This window comes from Acartia tonsa, chromosome 13, assembly GCF_053477335.1.
Source record: "Acartia tonsa isolate MP-2025a chromosome 13, ASM5347733v1, whole genome shotgun sequence".
Taxonomy (NCBI): domain Eukaryota; kingdom Metazoa; phylum Arthropoda; class Copepoda; order Calanoida; family Acartiidae; genus Acartia; species Acartia tonsa.
This window is the reverse complement of record NC_137272.1, coordinates 31020356-31035684: the sequence shown is the minus strand read 5'-3', so window position 1 is coordinate 31035684 and position 15329 is coordinate 31020356. Positions and strand designations below refer to the sequence as shown.

The 15329-nt window shown below is 31.0% G+C and overlaps 3 protein-coding genes across 3 annotated transcripts; all 3 read right to left on the bottom strand.

The window, feature by feature from the left end:
- Positions 1-777: 777 nt before the first annotated feature.
- LOC145303874 (uncharacterized) lies at positions 778-4109 on the bottom strand. Its single transcript, XM_080145529.1, has 10 exons — positions 3622-4109; positions 3477-3562; positions 3336-3417; positions 2717-2775; positions 2529-2598; positions 2413-2472; positions 2243-2314; positions 2068-2152; positions 1242-1341; positions 778-977 (listed from the first exon to the last, which is right to left on the bottom strand). Exons 1-10 carry the CDS (start codon positions 3694-3696, stop codon positions 824-826), a joined length of 843 nt encoding a protein of 280 aa, XP_080001655.1. The 5' UTR covers positions 3697-4109; the 3' UTR covers positions 778-823.
- A 397-nt stretch (positions 4110-4506) lies between these two features.
- On the bottom strand, positions 4507-7424 carry LOC145303873 (uncharacterized). Its single transcript, XM_080145528.1, has 8 exons — positions 7319-7424; positions 7206-7260; positions 7069-7145; positions 6908-7014; positions 6674-6824; positions 5870-5981; positions 5183-5295; positions 4507-4806 (listed from the first exon to the last, which is right to left on the bottom strand). The coding sequence occupies exons 1-8, from the start codon at positions 7351-7353 to the stop codon at positions 4707-4709; spliced, it is 750 nt and encodes a 249-aa protein (XP_080001654.1). The 5' UTR covers positions 7354-7424; the 3' UTR covers positions 4507-4706.
- An 844-nt stretch (positions 7425-8268) lies between these two features.
- On the bottom strand, positions 8269-10457 carry LOC145335253 (uncharacterized). Its single transcript, XM_080180991.1, has 9 exons — positions 10379-10457; positions 10185-10292; positions 9820-10074; positions 9329-9478; positions 9139-9234; positions 8954-9033; positions 8791-8890; positions 8671-8728; positions 8269-8280 (listed from the first exon to the last, which is right to left on the bottom strand). Exons 3-9 carry the CDS (start codon positions 9831-9833, stop codon positions 8269-8271), a joined length of 510 nt encoding a protein of 169 aa, XP_080037117.1. The 5' UTR covers positions 9834-10074; positions 10185-10292; positions 10379-10457.
- Between the last annotated feature and the right edge of the window lie 4872 nt (positions 10458-15329).

The following is a 15329-nucleotide window of genomic DNA, read 5'->3' as shown; positions in this document are numbered from 1 at the left end:
AAACCACCACAGGGCCAGCCCAATTCATTCAACAGTTATCAAGATATATATAAGCTTCAGACAGACATCAAGCTTTTTGTATTATAGATAGAAGTAAGATGAACTTTTCTTAAACTTTAAAATATTTATCTTTTTTGGTAAAATGGTTTGTTAAAATCAACTCATAATCAAGAAAAAATATTTTGGTTGAACCCCAACTAATATCTATATACAAAAATTTTAAGGGCGCCCATGTGATCCCCTTCTTTAATATCCACAATTTATAGGACTATTCCAACATGTCTAAATTATTGATGGGGTAAAATTAAAATATATAATAATGTTTTTGAAAAAATCTATATTTAAAGATAAAAAAGTAAATAGACAACATTCTGTACTGACAGTGTATAAAATTACCTATAATTTTTTTGGGGGACAAATGTGATACAATTATATCTATTAAACCTTGATTTTAGTAATTGTTAAGTAATAATATCTTATTTCAATGAAATCACTTTTTTAGTTTGAAGGGCAATTATGTCAATATTCTGGTGATACAACTTTTTCCAATGTGTAATTATAAAATATGAAGTTTTGGCTTAAGATGTCTATATTATTCAAAATGTCAAAAAATTTAAGATTTTGTGAATCTATCTGATATATAAATCTTTCTATTTTGTTATTATATATTGTTTAAACATATTTTTTTACCGTCCAACATCACCTTAGCTTAACTTAAATTGTTAAAATAAATAAGAACACATTTTAGGTTATTAAAAGTTATCAATAAATGAAATATTACTGTTATACTTTTATTGTTCTGTTTTTATACTACACATATCTATCACCATTCACGGTGAGTGACAAAAGTGAAAATATTTAGTTCATAAAAGATTCCCATTCCAATGAAGATGGCATCAAAGAACAAACTTAGAAATGGTAGAACCAGAGTTATGAGGCAGTCGAATATGTTCACTATAGGCTTGTATTTCTTGTTTCTAAAATAAAACCAAATATGATTTAAATCATACAATGTAAAAATCTACCATGTAAAACTTTAAGAATATCAAACCAATTAGATAAAACAGACTTGTATTTCAATCAGTCAAACAGTGATTTATAATAATTTGTGTGAATGCAAAATTCAAAATGTAAAAGATTGTACATTTTTATTTGGTTAGCATTTAAAATTGGAGGGATTTGTTATTTGGAAATTGAAGATAACCAGGTATAACTTGAATATATGTTTAGTGTTTACTTACTGGGATGTTCTGTCGAGTCTGAAGACCAATGTTTCAAACAAGGTGAGCAAGGTTGTCACAGTGATGTACTTGATCTGCAGGTAGTCAATGATCTTTGGCTAATCAGATATTTTTTTAATAACTAGCAGCAACGCCCCTAGAGGCCTAGAGGAGAGAGGGTGAGTCGACTCAATCCACTTTAAATTTTAGTTTTAAAAAAAGTAAAACTTATTTTGGGAGGTGGTCATATTTTTCTCTTGGGAGGGTGGTGGTACCCTTCCCCCAAATAGTTTTAAACCTTCCAAGGAACTATTAGATGCTTCACTGTAAAGAGAACTATATTGATTCAGCGGTTAGCAAAATTTTTTGGTACACACAAACAAATATACATACAGACATCCTTTTACTGTATATTATCTCCTATTCAGACAATTTTGTTATCAAAAAAATATCTGAAAGTGTGATATACTAATTAACGTCTTATAATTAGTGTCATAGAAAATAAGGAACTTAGTGTCCTATTCCTTCTACAAAACTTTAAGACAGAATGAAGAAAAAATTTGAGGTGTATAAATATGACCTCAGAAATTTGCTACCAAAAATTAAATTTTTAGTGGTTTTCGCTTATTCTTTTACCAGTTATGAACAGTCAAAAACATATTTTTATCTAAAGACTAATTTCAGATTTTGAAATTATTTTTTATACTATAGAACTTGTAATCAAATATTGTTTTCATACTGTTAATTGCTCTGTTAGATAAATAATATCAAGCATTTTATCATAAGATTGATTACTGATCTTATATTTATGATGATTTAAAGCTCAATTTTTAATATCTTGATCCCTCAGAAGTCTTTGGCAAGTTGGCATACATAGCAATCAAAAAATTTGACATTGACAAAAGGCTGGTCAGATTAACAGTAACAGCAACCTGGAATATCAAAGTATGTTCATTTAGCAAATACAGAACAATTATGAATATCAAATTTTCTTAGAATATTTGTAATTCTGAATTCCGTACCTCAAAACTTTGTCTGTAGTAGAGGGTGGTTGATATTGTGACCAAGGACAGCAGAAAGCTTGGTAGCATATCCTATTTAAAAATAAAACTCACATTTTTATATTTACTGAAATCTAATGGTAGATTATACAAATAAAATAAGAAGCAATTATACTGTTTTTATCTTCAACCTGAATAAAAACTCCAAGGAATTTTCTTTTTATTGTCAGTCCAATCTGAAGACGCTGATCCTAAAAGTTGTGATGTTTGCAAACTTTGATCAATTATAAATAAAATTTAAGTTTACCTCATATTTCAATGTAGTATTTCCTGAGTGGATAAAATAGGATTCTACAATTTCAGGATTATATTTTAAGCTAAATTAAAAAGGTTTGTTATGCTGTATTAGTGTTCATAATTCAGAGTTTATAAAAAAATAAGATTTCTTCTGTTTATTTGGCCGATAGGAAACAATGAAGTAACTAATTCTGTTACCTTGTTTCTATTTGAAACTTAACAACTGTGTCTGGCATGCGCCAAATTGAACCAGAACCCTGAAATACCAAGAGATGAAAATTGTTCAAGGTGTATCAAATGTTAATTTATAGTATACTAGCGGCTTCGCCCCTAGCCTCTAGGGGCTTTGCCCCAAGAGGTATAATTACATCTTCTATTACTTACCCAGCAGAACGGATCGCAAATTTTTCACCTACCCAGCAGGAAAACATTTTCTCGATTAAATAACGAATTCACAAAATTCGTAAAAAAAAAAAATAGCGATTAAATAACGAATTTGCAAAATTCGTAAAAAAAAAAAAAAAAAAATGGGGGGAGGTTTTTTTTTGTTTTGGGGGGGTTGGGGGTGTCCCACCCCCCAAAAAAATAGCTTAAAACCACTGCAGGACCAATAGGTATATACCCTGAAGAGTAGAATCCGATCGGTTCAGTGGTTACCGAGATCTTAAGCTTCAGACAGACGGACGGACAGAAAGACAGACAGACATCAAGCTACTTTGTATTATAGATATATTGTTTAAAATATTTAAAGATTTTTTTTCACTGCACTGTCAATGATTTATTTAATCTTATCTGGTAAGGTGTTTAATAAGGGCACCTCAATCATAATATGAAATGTGCAGAATACTTCATCAAATGGATAGTACTTTAGTCCATCTGTGGGACAAATCACCTCAGACCTGAATAATTATAAATTAATTTCATAAAATTTTAGTTTGAAAATAAATAAGTTCTATACCTGAACCATTGTTTAAGCTCCAGTTCAACATCTATACCCTCATAAACAGTGCTTAGGGAAGTTTCTTCATAAACTGACTTAGTACCCTACAAAAAGGACAGTTATTAGTTTTAAGTAAGAGTTGTTTTAAGTTAGTATTACTTACATCACTTTTAGGATGTGCAAGTATCCACCTGAAGGATTCATCTTCCACCATATTCATTCCATTAGTTTCCCACATGGTAAACTATATTTTTTATTACAACTAGGGAATGTATCTATAATACAAAGTAGCTTGATGTCTGTCCGTCTGTCCGTCTGTCCGTCTGACCGTCTGTCCGTCTGTCTGTCCGTCCGTCCCTTAAGATCTTGGTAACCACTGAACCGATCGGATTCTACTCTTCAGGTAATATACCTACTGGTCCTGTGGTGGTTTTAGGCTATTTTCTTGGGGGGTGGGACACCCTCAACCCCCCCAAAAATTAAAAAAAACCACCCCCCAAAGATTTTTTTTTTTACATTTTTTGTAAAATCTCAGTAACTGTTGATCAAATTGAGCTCAACCCTTCTGGGAATATACCTACTGGTCCTCTGGTGGTTTTAAGCTATTTTCTTGGGGGGTGGGACACCCCAACCCCCCCAAAAATAAAAAATCCCCACTTCCAAAATTTTTAATTTTTTAAAATTTTTGTAATCAAAAACCAGTGATTGGGGTGGGGGATCCCACTGCAACATGGGGCGAAGCCCCCACGAATCCCCCCCCCCAAAAAGAAAAATTTAAATTTTTTTTAAATTTTAATTTTTGTGTATGCGAACAACCTAGGTTTAATTTTTACGAATTGAAATTTTTGTGTATACGGCAAACAACCTGGGTTTAATTTGTACAAATTAAAATTTTTGTGCATAAAACGCACAAGCTGGGTTTAATTTTACCACAGAGTAATTAAAAAAAGAATAATTTTTTTTGAATATTTCTATTTAGGAGGGTTGACTTCCCATTACTTCATAGGGCGAAGCCCCTAGAGGCTAGGGGCGAAGCCGCTAGTAGGTATATAAAGAAAAAAGGTAAATAGTAATTTGATCTAGCAAATTTTTTTAGTATTCAGATTTCAAATTTAGTATTGAAAATTCTTGAAAATGACAAAAAATTTTACTGACAGACTAAAATATAGTTTAACTAGCAAGATAAGTTTTACAGCTTTCATTTTAAATGGGATTTCAGAAGAAATAAATAAGAGCTATAATAAAAGTTCAGTCCTTTGGCTTCCATAATCTTTCAAACAGAGATTCTGGTATGACATTATGTTCTTCAGGTGATGATGCATTAGTATACAAGTTATAGAATTTTATTCTGAAATAGCATAATTTAAAAATAAATCAAAAATGGGGATAGTTTCACAAAGTGTATTCAATTAGTTCAGGTATATTGAATAGTCAATCTTTATATATTTTTGTACAATCTAATTAATAAAGGCCAGTAAGGATTAAATAAACTTCTACTGGGAATTTCCATGACGAAATAATATCCTATTTGTGCTAGTAAAAGCTACCATTTAAAATAAATTATGGAAAAGTTAGGTTACAATAATACTTTGTGATTTATTGTGTTTCCTGATATAGCAATTGATGAAACAAACACTTAAATTTTCTTTGTAAAAGAAGTACAACCAAGTTTCATATATTACTAGAGCAAAAGATTTTTAAATCACTATCATAAATCTTGTTACCTGGAATCTGTCCATATTGTGTACATTCCAACTTGTATCTGCAATAGTCCTCCATAAAACAAAATTTTGTCTACTGAGACAGTTAAATGTACTATCTTCAGAGGAAGTGCTCCCTTAAAAGAAAAAAAAATGGTTAATCAATATTAAGATTTGTAATTTATTTTCATCATGCCTTTCATTTTAATTCTTTTAATTCTGAACCATCTATAATACTAAGCAGAACAATGTCTGTCTGTCTCTTAAGATCTTGGTAACCACTGAACTGATCGGATTCTACTCTTCAGGGAATATACCTAATGGTCCTGTGGTGGTTTTATGCCATTTTCTTGGGGGGTGGGACACCCCCAACCTCCCCAAAAAAAAAAAAAATCCCTCATAATTTTTTTTCCAAAAAATTAGTGAGGGCACCTCCAATTTTTTAAAATTTTTTTTATATTTCATTTTTTTATATTTTTTTAAAATTACCTCTTGGGGCAAAGCCCCTAGCTGCTAGGGGCAAAGCCGCTAGTGATTTTTAAGAAGGGGTAAAATTTTTCAAAAACCTGCGATATATAATTTAGGAACTATTTCCTTTATAAGATCTACAGCTAAGGGACTAATCTTATATTAGTTCATTTCCATCTGTGGAAAACTGTTCATAAATCCATGCATTGGGCATTAAAAAAACTAACCAACATTATTGATTACCTCTGAATTTTGTTGATTTGGTGCTTGACTCTTCAAATAGGATGAAGGAAATTGAATAAGCTCACAGTGCATTTCATCTGTATTATCTGCACAGTCCTTTCTTTGGTTACACCTAGATGTATCAACAATATAAATATCATGTAAAAACATTTAGACACCTTCTTCATATTTATTACTAGGGTTGGCAATCCATCCAATTTTTAAACTGGATTCAGATTCGAATTCTTAAAAAAATCCATCAAAAAAAAAACGAATCAATCTGTGGATTCCAGATTCTTATTTTTTTGACAGATTCTGGATTCTAGCAATATTTTAAAAGGCCTTTTTAAAAAATAAACTAAGGGATTTAATTTTACCGAGTACTGGAAAGAATCTAAAGCTGCATTTTTTTTCATATTTTCACAGTAACTTTTCTCCTATTTCTAGACCCTACAGCGGCCATTTTCTTATCCTCACTCAACCTAACCTTAAATAGCATTGAAAAGCTACTGTGAAATATTCGGACCAAGTAGGTAATGGATTCTGGATTCCAAAATTGTCCAAAATTGGACAGATTCCAAATTTCTTATCGTATTGCCAACCCTATTTATTACAAAATAAGTTACATACTTTCCAAGTTGAAGTCTAATCTAATTAAAACTAAGTTGTAGCTAATTTTATCTTTTAAGATACATGATAAATCCATTTCTATTAGGAAAATTAAAGCATAGATTATTGGGTATCATGGGCTGAAAAGCAGATAAAGGAAGTCAACATTTTTTAGCAATTTGTACTTATCTAAATCAAAAAGTAGACATATTATACCTTTGGATTTCTGGAATGCATTCCCCATTCCTGCAGTTAAATTGACCCAATGAGCAGGTGTCAAAGCTGAGTTTGGGTACTTCATCAAACCATTTTGATATGTTCCAGTCATTCACTCCTGATGGGTAATCTCTATCAAAGTTTTTCCAACCTGGAATACACAGTACAATCAATTGATAGGATCTAGATAAATAATAAAAATGATTATTTTGTCATATGCTAATAAGTATTCACCTAATGTCAAGTTGACTTTATCATCTTCAAGAGTCCATGTTTGATAATCTATCTTATAGAGTCTGCTTGATTTTAATCCCTCAAATGCAAATGCATTGTTGTAAATCCTAACAATAAAGTCAAGATATAAAAAGATCTTAAGATACAACCTATAATATTACCTTGATGTCATGTAATAGGTTCTATCAATGTTGATGTAATTATGTAAGGTTCCACGCAAAGAAAATTTTGGTATGGTCTAAAATTAAGATATTTTCATCACAAATATTGTTAAATTTAACAAAAACAACATTGTTACCTCAAAATTGCAAAATCCACACATTATAAAATCACAAGATACATCCATGAAATACCTATAAATTAAAGTGTGGATCATTTCAAGTTTACATAACTTTATTTCTATTAATTGACCTGTTGACAGAATCATAAGCTAAACAATTTTCCATTGTATTTCCATTGGGTTCTCCTGGTCCAAATTTGTTATCATCAAATTTGTTGCCTTTGTTATCAACAAAACGTCCTTTAGCATTGCCATTTATTATATGTAGAAATAGAATTTTCTGTATCATCCTATTATATAAAGTAGTAAGCGTTTTTTGTCTGTCCCGAAGGATCTCGCTAACCGCTGAACCGATATTGTTCTCCTTTACAGTGAAGCTTCTTATAGGTCCTGGAAAGGTTTTAAACTATTTTTGGGGAGGATGTCTTCACCCCCATCCCCCCCCAACAAAAATTTTTTTTTTTATTCTTTTGAAACTCAAACTTCATATTGGATGAGGTCGACCTTTCCCCCTAGAGGCTTCTAGGGGCGTAGCCGCTAGTTTTTTATAAACTGGCCCATGTTTTCACAAATCTGATTTTGCAGTTTAAATATAAATAATATTAATGGCTTAAATTTCCTTCTGTTTTTTTATCTGTATATCCAGCCCAAAGCAATGTATAACTGCAGAATTCCTGTTTTAGTAAGGTTCATAAGAATAGAATTATAATAGCATCATTATTATAATATTTAGTGCTTCTAGCGCCTAGAGGCCCCACAACCCCCCTTTTTCAATTTTGTTTTAAAAAATAATTGTATTTTATTGTAGGGCATTTATTCCCCCCAAAAATAGTTATAAATCTTTCTCGTATTCATTCGAATCCGGTGGATAGGAACCGGTTCTCATCCATACGAAAAAACTATGTCTAGCATCGTATTATATCCAGCTTTCTACGAATATAAAAATGTACAATCATAAGATTAAAACCAGTTTTTTTAACTGGTGCCTTCGGCACCACAGGGCTAAAAAAACTAGTTTTTATCTCATAATTGTACATTCTATATCCGCGGAAAGCCATTTATAATACGATGCGAGAAATAACTATTCCGGTATCTAGATTGAAGCAATAGTGAAGAAATGAACCAGTTCAGCATTTAGCAAGTTACTTTGATACAGATAGGCAGACATCCTGTTACTTTATAATAAGGAATATACAACTGGTTTTGAATGTAAAATATGCTGATTAATCTAAAAATGATTTTTTATGGTTTTTTTACCTTGTTTCTAAGTTTCAAATCAGAAGCCTATACAAATTCAAAATATATCTCATACATGTTTGTTGATAGTTACTATATCATGAAAATAAATTTTAAAGTATGGATGTACTACATGATGTGCTAGGCATTTAAGCTTCTTCATTTTAATAATAATTTTAGGTTGAACTGAAATTAATTGTTAATCACAACAACAAGAAATAAAAAAAAACATGTAAAAGCAATATGCTTGATCCTTGATTGTACTTTGCTCATCAGACAATGGTAGAATTTCACCACCAAACAATCTGAAATAATTTTATTTATATTTTTATATGAATGCTTCCTACAAAAATAAATAAAAACTTACCTGCAGAGATCAAGGATTTCTTGATACTTCATTTCTTTTGGAAAGATAACCATTCCAGGTTTAGTCTTGTTGCAAAATTCAGGTTTGACATTTGTAAGATCTAAATTTATAACTATAGGCAAAATTAACTTATTTGAACTAAAGAAAATGGATTTGCTATTACCTTTTACAAATGGTACAAATGATGTTGAATTCCATTTTACAAGATCTCCTTCCATTTTCATATCTTTGCAAGTGGTGAATCTACCAAATATGATATGGATATAATCTTATAACAAAGAAAATAGATTCATAAAAATGAGCAGTTAAATAAACTATAATGATTCTGTAAAAATATCCATAATTTACCTTTCTGTTTCCTTTTCAGTTAAAGATTTGTCCCATACATTGAAGTCAGTTATGTTTCCGAGCATAACATCACTGTTGACCTGATGACCACCCAATCTATGAAGAATCATTATATAACATGAAATCAGGAGATTATTCCATACATAAAAATTAAACATCAATATCTTTTATAATTGCAGAAATTAAGTACCTTATTGAAGTAACATCAGACAGCTGATGTTCAGGTAAGTCTAACTCTTTCAGTTTATAATTAGTTGTCTTTCCATTGAAATCCACAGTAAGATTTGAACTTTCTTTATTATATGAAAAACAGATGTTGTTCCATTCATAGATTTCAATCCTAAATTATGGCCAAAAACTAATCTAGGTTTTTATTCTTCTAATACTGTTTTCAATAGTTTACTTTTATTCAACATTCAACCCTCTATTTTGGATTGATAAAAATGTTTTCCTGAATTCATTTGAAACTGATTAATATCCAGTGGATTAAAACCGGTTCTTAGCCATAAAGAAAAATTATGTCTAGCATCATATTATATCCAGTTTTTTAAGAATATATAAATGTACAATCATAAGATTAAAACCAGCTTTTTTTGCCCCAAGATGCCATACATTTTTATATCCCCAGAATCCTATTTACAATATGATTAGAGAAATAACTATTAGTAAATTCAAACTTACTTGGCCCGTAGCATGTAGGCAGTAGACTTAACACTGAAGAAAGTGTGCTCCTCTGTTCGGATTTTGAAGTACAAAATCTGAAATTAATATAAAAATTTGGACAATAAGGAAAACCAAAATTTTTTTAAGTTTAAATTTTTTTTATAGATGAAGTATTATAAGTAAATAAAAATGATTAATGATAATGATAATTCCTTTTGTTTAGCTTTGTTCAAGATTTCAACCACAGGAGAGTGAAATTTCAATTTGACAGGCCTGATAATAATCAACATAAACTACAATGTATTAATATAAAACATATCAAAATAATAATAATAAAAAAACATTTAGTATAAATAATTGTTTTTAGGCATTTAAAAGTAAACCTGAATCTGAAGCAAACTGTCCATTGTGATCCAAGACTTATTTCTCCTGCAGGCAAATTAACTTCTACTGATGAATCTGTGTTTCCAGTAGAAACTATCTTAATCCCTCTGAACATTGGGTACATTGATTTTACAAAGTAGGAATAACATAATAGTGAATTTTCCTAAATTTTTTATGCTTTATAAATTTTTACCTAACAAAAGGAAGGTATAAGACAATGAAAATAACCAGATACAAAATTCTGGTTTTTGTCAACCACATTGTTCACTTCTGAAAAAAAAGTTACAAATTTAATTTGATTTTTGCAATTACCCTTTGTTGACACATTTTGAAGTTAATTAATCAGATTTTACACTACAAATACATAATTAATACATAAAAAGGTACATAACAAAGTAAAATAAAAATTATTTGAAAATATTAATATGTAAAAAGGCGACAAACTAAATATGTTTGCTGGGAAAGCATGATGCTGTGAGTATTGGTGCAAAAAAAAAGACGTAACAAAAAAAAATAGCCAATGAGAGTCCACTATAAATTTTACCATTGGTCAATAACGGCCTCTCATTGGCTAATTTTTTTTGTTACGTCATATTTTTTGCACCAATACTCACAGCATCTAAGTTTTATGAGGGTTTAGGGCACCGCAGATATAGACCCCAAAGAGTTAGATCTCCTTACATGGTTTAGGCACGAAGAAAACCTTCCCCATTCCTTATTTTCTATTTGTTTACAAATACATTGTGTTTTCAGGGGTTTTAGTGCTTAAAAGGTACTTTGAGGAAATGCACCAACTAATCAATGCTAAAACTAAATAAAACATTTTCAGTTATTGTAAAAATATTTTTAATTGATTGATCAACAAAAGACACTATTGAAAATATGAATGCTAGTATTGTATCTATAACTAGTGGCTACGCCCCTACATTATAGGAGCTCTGTATTTGAAGGTGTGGGGGAAAGCAGAAATTTATCTAAACACCGTCCAAAGACTAAAACTTTAAAGTTAAATTGCCCAAAACCATTCCAGCATCTATGTGAAGCTATGTGAATTTTTTGTATAGAAATATTAAGCAACAGACAAAAAATCTTACCACTTTTTATTTAATTTTAGACCTATGGAAATAATATTAAAAATAATTTAAAATATGCTTTTAAATTTTACCTTAAATGGGTTTTCTTTGAAAGTTAATTTTGAATTGACTTTACAATTACTGAAATTACAAGGTGAGCTTAACAGTTTGGGCTTATTTACCCAATCAATAAAGATGTTTACTTGGTTATTGTTAACTCTAGTAAAGGAGGGTATAGTAGCAGATATATTAATAAACACATATTTCTTCTTGCTAATATTTAGGCGCTACAAAACGCAGATTTCAACATTTAAAAACATTGAATTTTCATTTTCTTCTTATCCAATCATCCTTGGAAAATTCTCATTAAATTTAATTTTCTAAGTTATAGGAAAGGTAAACATTTATACACAAAAAACCTAAAGAATAGATTTATAACCCTAGATAGTTTTTTTTAGCAGGGATCTAAAGGGATAAGACAATGTCCCATAAATTGATGTACACTCACAGTGATTATAAACAAAATTACCCCTTCCGTAAATTAAAAATATTGGATGGAGCATTAGAACACTCAACTTAATTAATTAATCAAAGTTTACAAAGTCCCCAAAGTTGTTAAGCCAGCGAAAAAAACGTTATTATAAGACTTTAAAGACTTGTGTAATAAACAGCCCACTGGTCCCTTTCTCTTTGTTTTTAGACACAATAATCAGTCCAAACTAATTTCTAGCAAACTTAGTACATATTTATTTAGTCCCATATGTTTTATTTTAATATTGAAAGCAACGAACATTTTTGGAATATCAGTATCAGCTAGCTTTAATTTATTAAATTCAACTATTAACACCTTTCTTACATATGTGAATAAAATGAAAATGAAACCGTTCTGTCGTATCAAAATGTGAACAATAATATGGCTGGTTTGTTCCTTCAGTGTGCTTGTTTTAGTCGGATTTACTGAGTAGGCATCTAGATCTAATATATTTATTTCACAAAGTAAATATATAGACTTATTCATGCTTCTAAATAGATTGAGTATAATGAAAAGTTTTTCTTTATTAAATACCCTTAATGGGACCGACAAAACTGGAATTAATCTAATAACATTTCATTTCTCTATCCGCAGAAAACTGTTATTAATATAATGCACTATATATATACTAGCGGCTACGCCCCTAGAGGCCTCTAGGTGCAAGTAAAATGTTGTCTTTTCCATCTATATGAAGATCAGCTGTTAACCAAAAGATATTTTTGGCCTCTAGATGGAGTTAGTTATGTTTTTTTTTGCGATTTCTCTTGGGAGGGCGGTGGTACTTGTACCCTCCTCCAAAATAGTTATAAACCTTCCTAGGAACTATAAGAAGATTCACTGTAAAGGAGAAACATTCCGGTCCGGCGGTTCACGAGATCATTCACTACAGACAAAAAAAGCTTACTACTTTATACAATAGGATTTATTCTAACATTGTATTTTTACTAAAAAATAGTCTAAAAATTGTCTAATATAAAATTCAATTATATAACTAAATAATTTTCAAATAATAATTTGACGTTAATAGTTTATTTAAAAAGGACATTCATAAGTCAGCAGCGAGTAAGCGCCCCTAGCTTAACAATTTTGTGATTTATAAGATTTATTATTAAGGCCATTAATGTATGTTGGTGCAAATGGTCAAGTAGGCCTGCAAGCTGCCGTGCAAGAGTTGCACAGGATTAAAGATTAGATTAGATTAAGTAAATAATTTTTAGGGATTTAAAGTAACAGACTGAAAATTACATATTACACACAGATAGATTAGAGAAGTATATCTATATATTATTAATAGCGAAGCTACCCTAGATATCCATTTTAATTATTTTCACCCGTTCGTCTGTATGGTCGTCAAATATTCTGTAGAAGACTTGATTTTCTCGTCTCCAATTCAAATATAAAATACTAGAGTTGGCTCGATATAATTATCTCCCTATTGGGTAGTTTTCTATATGCATATCTATTTCTCAATAAATCTATTTTCCTCACCCGGCATTACTATTAACCCTTAACGGTCGGGGGGGGGGCGTTGAACGCCCCCCCATCCGGTTTTTTCTATCTCATTTTCTGTGTGTGAAAGATGAAGAGCCCAAACTGCTTGACTTTTTAAGTATGGGTATGACACATAACTGAGAGTTGGAATTTTTTGAATATCTCCATCCTGGCGGGCACAGGATGCCAGCAAACCTGGCAGGGTCATCCAGGTAAAGAGCAAAAATATTTTTTTGACTAAAACAAAGCATTTTATCATACCAAAATACTAAAAAATCCTCTAGTAGTACATCCTTATATGAAATACAGGTGTTCAAGTCACTTTCAGGTTCCAGGTATGATCCTGCAGGTCCTGATCCTCCAGGTCTCCAGAAATCTTTAAAAGGCTCCTGTGGCTGCAATTTTTGACTTAGAGACTTCAAATTTTAAACTTAAGCTTTTCTTACATGTCTACATAACGTATTAAAATTTCATGAAGATCCGCCGCCGTTTTCCCGCCGACCGCCGACTGCGGCGGCTGGCAGCTGCCAAGTACAGCTGCGGCCGCTGAAATTTATATTTTGATATTTCTAATGTAAAATTTACATAAAGATAAACATTTTCTGGAAAAAAATTTTTCTTCTAGCTTCAAAAATAAGAAAATTACAGCCGTTTGAAATTTTTAAGTAAAAAAGGACCTAAAAACAAAGGTTGTTAAATAAAAGGGTGAAGGAAGCGAAAATTGACTTAGACTTATAAAAGGTCGGAAATTCATTATCAAACATGGGACTTCCACAAAAAAATTTAGCCCTCTAGCTCTAATAGGAACTGAGATAATAAGGGGGGGCGTTGAACGCCCCCCCCCCGACTGATTAAGGTGCGGCAAGGGGCCCGACTGTAAAGGGTTAAAAGAAAGTAAATATTTAATAATTTAAATGATTTTTAAAAGATTTTTTTAAATTATATTTTTTTCTTTACATTACCATCACCAAAGGGTTAATGATGATGATTACAATTTTAGTTTAATATTTGAACACACAAAATGTCGCCACAATCGAATTCTTTTAAAACATAGTTTTCTTAAATTTATCATATTATAAATTTAAATTTTCTTTTTTATGATTAGAAATTAAATACATCAATATAAGGTAAATAGCAACATGAAATGAAAAAAATGAATTTATTTTTAATAAAGTAAAATAATGGGTCTTATCGTTCTGGGCAATGAGAGTTTATTATGGATTATTGGAGCACTATGAGTTTTAATCATATATTCCTTGGAAAACTTGAGCTCGTTTATAGACATTAATTTCCTATATAGATCTGACATGGATCTTGAAGCAATTAAGCAGGCCGTTTTGTACATGTTAAAAATTGGAAGATTTCATTAAATAAAAGTAATCGCAAATATACTTAGTAAATGAAAATTTCCTAACCACCTTCCGATTATTATGGGTATTACAGATTTTCAAAACTATCAAAAGTAAAGTTCTTATCTTACCTAGGGTTGGGCCGGATATCCGGTAACCGGCCGGATATCCGGCAAATTTCCGGTTATCCGGCCAAATTACCGTTAAGGGGCGATTCGTTGTACTTTTAAAATTGCTTTTAATAGGTTATTTTATGTTAGGTTAGGTTATAGTTGGTTAGGTGATTGCCCCGCAGGGTTAGGCAATTGGCCCCGCAAGGTTAGAGTCCCCCGCAAGGGGCTAGAAATAGGAGGAAAGGTACTGTGAAAATACGAATAATCGCTCCTTAAGGGTCGTTGCCACAAAGAGGACTATACCCGCAAAAAAAATTTCTTCATAAACTAGTGTTTTATATTATACTAGCGGCTGCGTCCCTAGTATCTAGGGATATTAGAAGGGACATGAAAGTGCAGAAAAATAATTTAAAACCTTACAACGACTTTTTTTTTATAAAAATGAAACAGCCTAAAACCACCCTGGGACCTATAAGAAGCTTCACTCTAAAGGAGAAAATATCAGTTCAGCGGTTAGCGAGATCCTTCGCTACAGACAAAAAAAGCTTACTACTTTCTATAATAGGATAAAATTAGGATTAAAACT

Coding starts and splice junctions, on each gene's coding strand:
- LOC145303873 (XM_080145528.1), bottom strand. CDS start 7,353: ATGGAAAATTGTTTAGCTTATGATTCTGTCAACAG. Junction 7,146..7,205: donor GTGGATTTTGCAATTTTGAG/GTAACAATGTTG, acceptor TCTTAATTTTAG/ACCATACCAAAATTTTCTTT. Junction 5,982..6,673: donor TGCATTCCAGAAATCCAAAG/GTATAATATGTC, acceptor TGATACATCTAG/GTGTAACCAAAGAAAGGACT.
- LOC145303874 (XM_080145529.1), bottom strand. CDS start 3,696: ATGTGGGAAACTAATGGAATGAATATGGTGGAAGATGAATCCTTCAGG. Junction 2,315..2,412: donor TCCTTGGAGTTTTTATTCAG/GTTGAAGATAAA, acceptor ATTTTTAAATAG/GATATGCTACCAAGCTTTCT. Junction 2,153..2,242: donor ACTACAGACAAAGTTTTGAG/GTACGGAATTCA, acceptor TTGATATTCCAG/GTTGCTGTTACTGTTAATCT.
- LOC145335253 (XM_080180991.1), bottom strand. Junction 8,891..8,953: donor ATTTGTACCATTTGTAAAAG/GTAATAGCAAAT, acceptor TTATAAATTTAG/ATCTTACAAATGTCAAACCT. Junction 8,729..8,790: donor GAAATCCTTGATCTCTGCAG/GTAAGTTTTTAT, acceptor AAATTATTTCAG/ATTGTTTGGTGGTGAAATTC.